The sequence below is a fragment of the Penaeus chinensis genome, chromosome 17 (genome assembly GCF_019202785.1).
Source record: "Penaeus chinensis breed Huanghai No. 1 chromosome 17, ASM1920278v2, whole genome shotgun sequence".
NCBI classification, from domain to species: domain Eukaryota; kingdom Metazoa; phylum Arthropoda; class Malacostraca; order Decapoda; family Penaeidae; genus Penaeus; species Penaeus chinensis.
In genome coordinates, this window is record NC_061835.1 from 13,316,291 (window position 1) to 13,318,790 (window position 2,500).

The following is a 2,500-nucleotide window of genomic DNA, read 5'->3' on the forward strand; positions in this document are numbered from 1 at the left end:
ATTATTATTATTATTATTACTATTATTATTACTATTATTATTACTATTATTATGATTATTATTATTATTACTATTATTATTATTATTATTATTATTGATATAACAATTATTATTAATATAATCATTATAAACATAATAATAATAATAATAATTATTATTATTACTACTAAATATTATTATCATTATAATTTTCATTAGTATTATTCTTATAACTAAATGAGATAAATTTGTCCAAAAATCTAACCCATATTCCTACCTGATCAGGTTGGCGTGCTCCAAAGGGCCGTGGAAAGCAAGAGTGCCGCCGTGGGCATCCTCAGGTCAGAGCTGCAGGAGTGCCAGAGAGAGAGGGACAAGTTCCGCATGATGGCTGAGCAGGGGACGATTCACAGGTCGTCTGCACCTGCCATCTCGAAGGTATTGTTGTGGGGTGTGTGGGTGTGGGTGTGGGTGTGTGGGTGTGAGGGTGTGAGGGTGTGAGGGTGTGTGGGTGTGTGGGTGTGGGTGTGGGTGTGTGGGTGTGGGTGTGTGGGTGTGGGTGTGTGTGTTTGTGTTTGTGGGCGTGTGCGGGTGCATATTATAATCATCTTAGATAGCACATACCTAGTTGACTTTTACCTAGAGCCACTTCTACACACACATACATATATACACTTACTCCATATATGTGGATGCTGTCTTTTCTTCTCAGATTTATGAAACTTATATCTAATAACTATAATTAAAACTGTTTTTTTTTTTCTCTCTCTCCTACTTCCCCCTCCCCACACTCCTCTCCTCCTTTTCATCTCCTTTATTCACTTTCTCTCCTACCTCCTCACCCTCTCTTTCTCTTCCTATATCTTTTTCTTTTTCTTTTTCTCTTTCTCTCTTTTTCTTTTTCTTTTTCTTTTTCTTTTTTTCTCTTTTTTTTTTCTCTTTCTCTCCTTTTCTCTTTTTCTCTTTCTCTCTTTCTCTCTTTTTCTCTTTCTCTTTCTCTCTTTTTTTCTTTCTCTCTTTTTCTTTCTCTCTTTTTCTCATTTTCTCTTTTTCTCTTTTTCTCTTTTTCTCTTTTTCTCTTTTTCTCTTTTTCTCTTTTTCTCTTTTTCTCTTTTTCTCTTTTTCTTTCTCTCTTTCTCCCTTTCTCTCTTTCTCTCCTTCTTTCTTTCTCTCCTTCTTTCTTTCTCTCCTTCTTTCTTTCTCTCCTTCTCTCCTCTTTCCCTTACCCTCTTTTCTTATTCATATCCACACAGCCCGCGTACTCAGACCCCGGTAGATCTGCAATGCTCAGTGGCTCGGAAGGAACCTTGGCCCAGCTCCTGTCACAGTCCAAGGAAGAAAACAAGATGCTGCGACTCGATGTGACGGAACTGAAATGTAAGCTGCATGACGCCCAGGCTGACATCAAGGTATGTCACCAAAACTCGTCGGTGTGAAGCGAGATTTGCGACGAGAGGCTTAGATTGGGGATGTGGTAGCTGGTATTGGGGCAGGTATTTATAAGATTTAAGATTGTTAAGATTAATTGGGATTGGTGCAGTAACTGATAGTATCAGGAAAGTCACTAGAAAATTGAAGATTATGAAAATTGATTAAGATTGAAGAGGTAGTTGCTAATATTAAGGGAGCCATTTAAAATCATTAACATTAGTATGGTTAACCAACATCAGAAACATGACTAATTCAGATTATTCTAATTAGCCTAATTAAAAGTAGTAAGATTATTGACAATTAATTAGCTCTTAATATTAAAGTCATTACGATTAAAAATAGTAAGACTGATTAAGTACGGTAGAGACACTCTGGGTTTGCACACCTAGAGTAATTCAGTTCTTGTATTAATTCATAATTTTCTCCTTCTTCTTCTTCTTCAGGTACTGCGGGAGGAAGTGCACCGCCTGCGAGGTGGGGAAGGTCGCAGAAGGAGCATTGCACACACTACAGTTAGCCAGCTGGCTCATCAGGAGAGGGAGCAGTTCATCTCACAAATGGAGGCTCTCAGTGCCAAAGTTAGTAATGGGGTCTCTGTTGGGGTCTGCTTTAGCTGCTTTGGTTTCCTTGTATCTTTATGCTTTTCTGTCCTCTTTCTTCTCCTTCTCCTTCTGTTTCTTCTTTTTCTCCATTTTTCTTCTTCTTCTTCTCCTTTTTTTTCTGTTTTTGTTTCTGTTTCTATTTCTTTTTCTTTTTGTTTTTGTTCTTCTTCCTCTTCTTCCTCCTCCTCCTCTTCCTCTTCCTCTTCCTCTTCTTCCTCTTCTTCCTCTTCTTCTTCTTCTTCTTCTTCTTCTTCTTCTTCTTCTTCTTCTTCTTCTTCTTCTTCTTCTTCTTCTTCTTCTTCTTCTTCTTCTTCTTCTTCTTCTTCTTCTTCTTCTTCTTCTTCTTCTTCTTCTTCTTCTTCTTCTTCCTCCTCCTCCTCCTCCTCCTCTTTATTTCTATATCACCAGTATCTTTTTCCATCTTGTCTTCCTCTTCCTTACTTCTTGCTTCCCCTCAGTCACTCAGTGTAAACATCAGCATATAAAAG

General features: G+C 37.8%; 1 protein-coding gene across 1 annotated transcript in view; it reads left to right on the forward strand.

Moving 5' to 3' along the window:
- Window positions 1-2,500, forward strand: part of LOC125034188 (coiled-coil domain-containing protein 149-B-like) — a 13,358-nt gene that overhangs the window by 4,881 nt on the left and 5,977 nt on the right. The window contains exons 2-4 of the mRNA XM_047625877.1: window positions 265-417; window positions 1,233-1,388; window positions 1,854-1,988. Of these exons, the coding sequence (XP_047481833.1) occupies window positions 265-417; window positions 1,233-1,388; window positions 1,854-1,988 (444 nt within the window). The remainder of the gene's footprint in view (window positions 1-264; window positions 418-1,232; window positions 1,389-1,853; window positions 1,989-2,500) is intronic.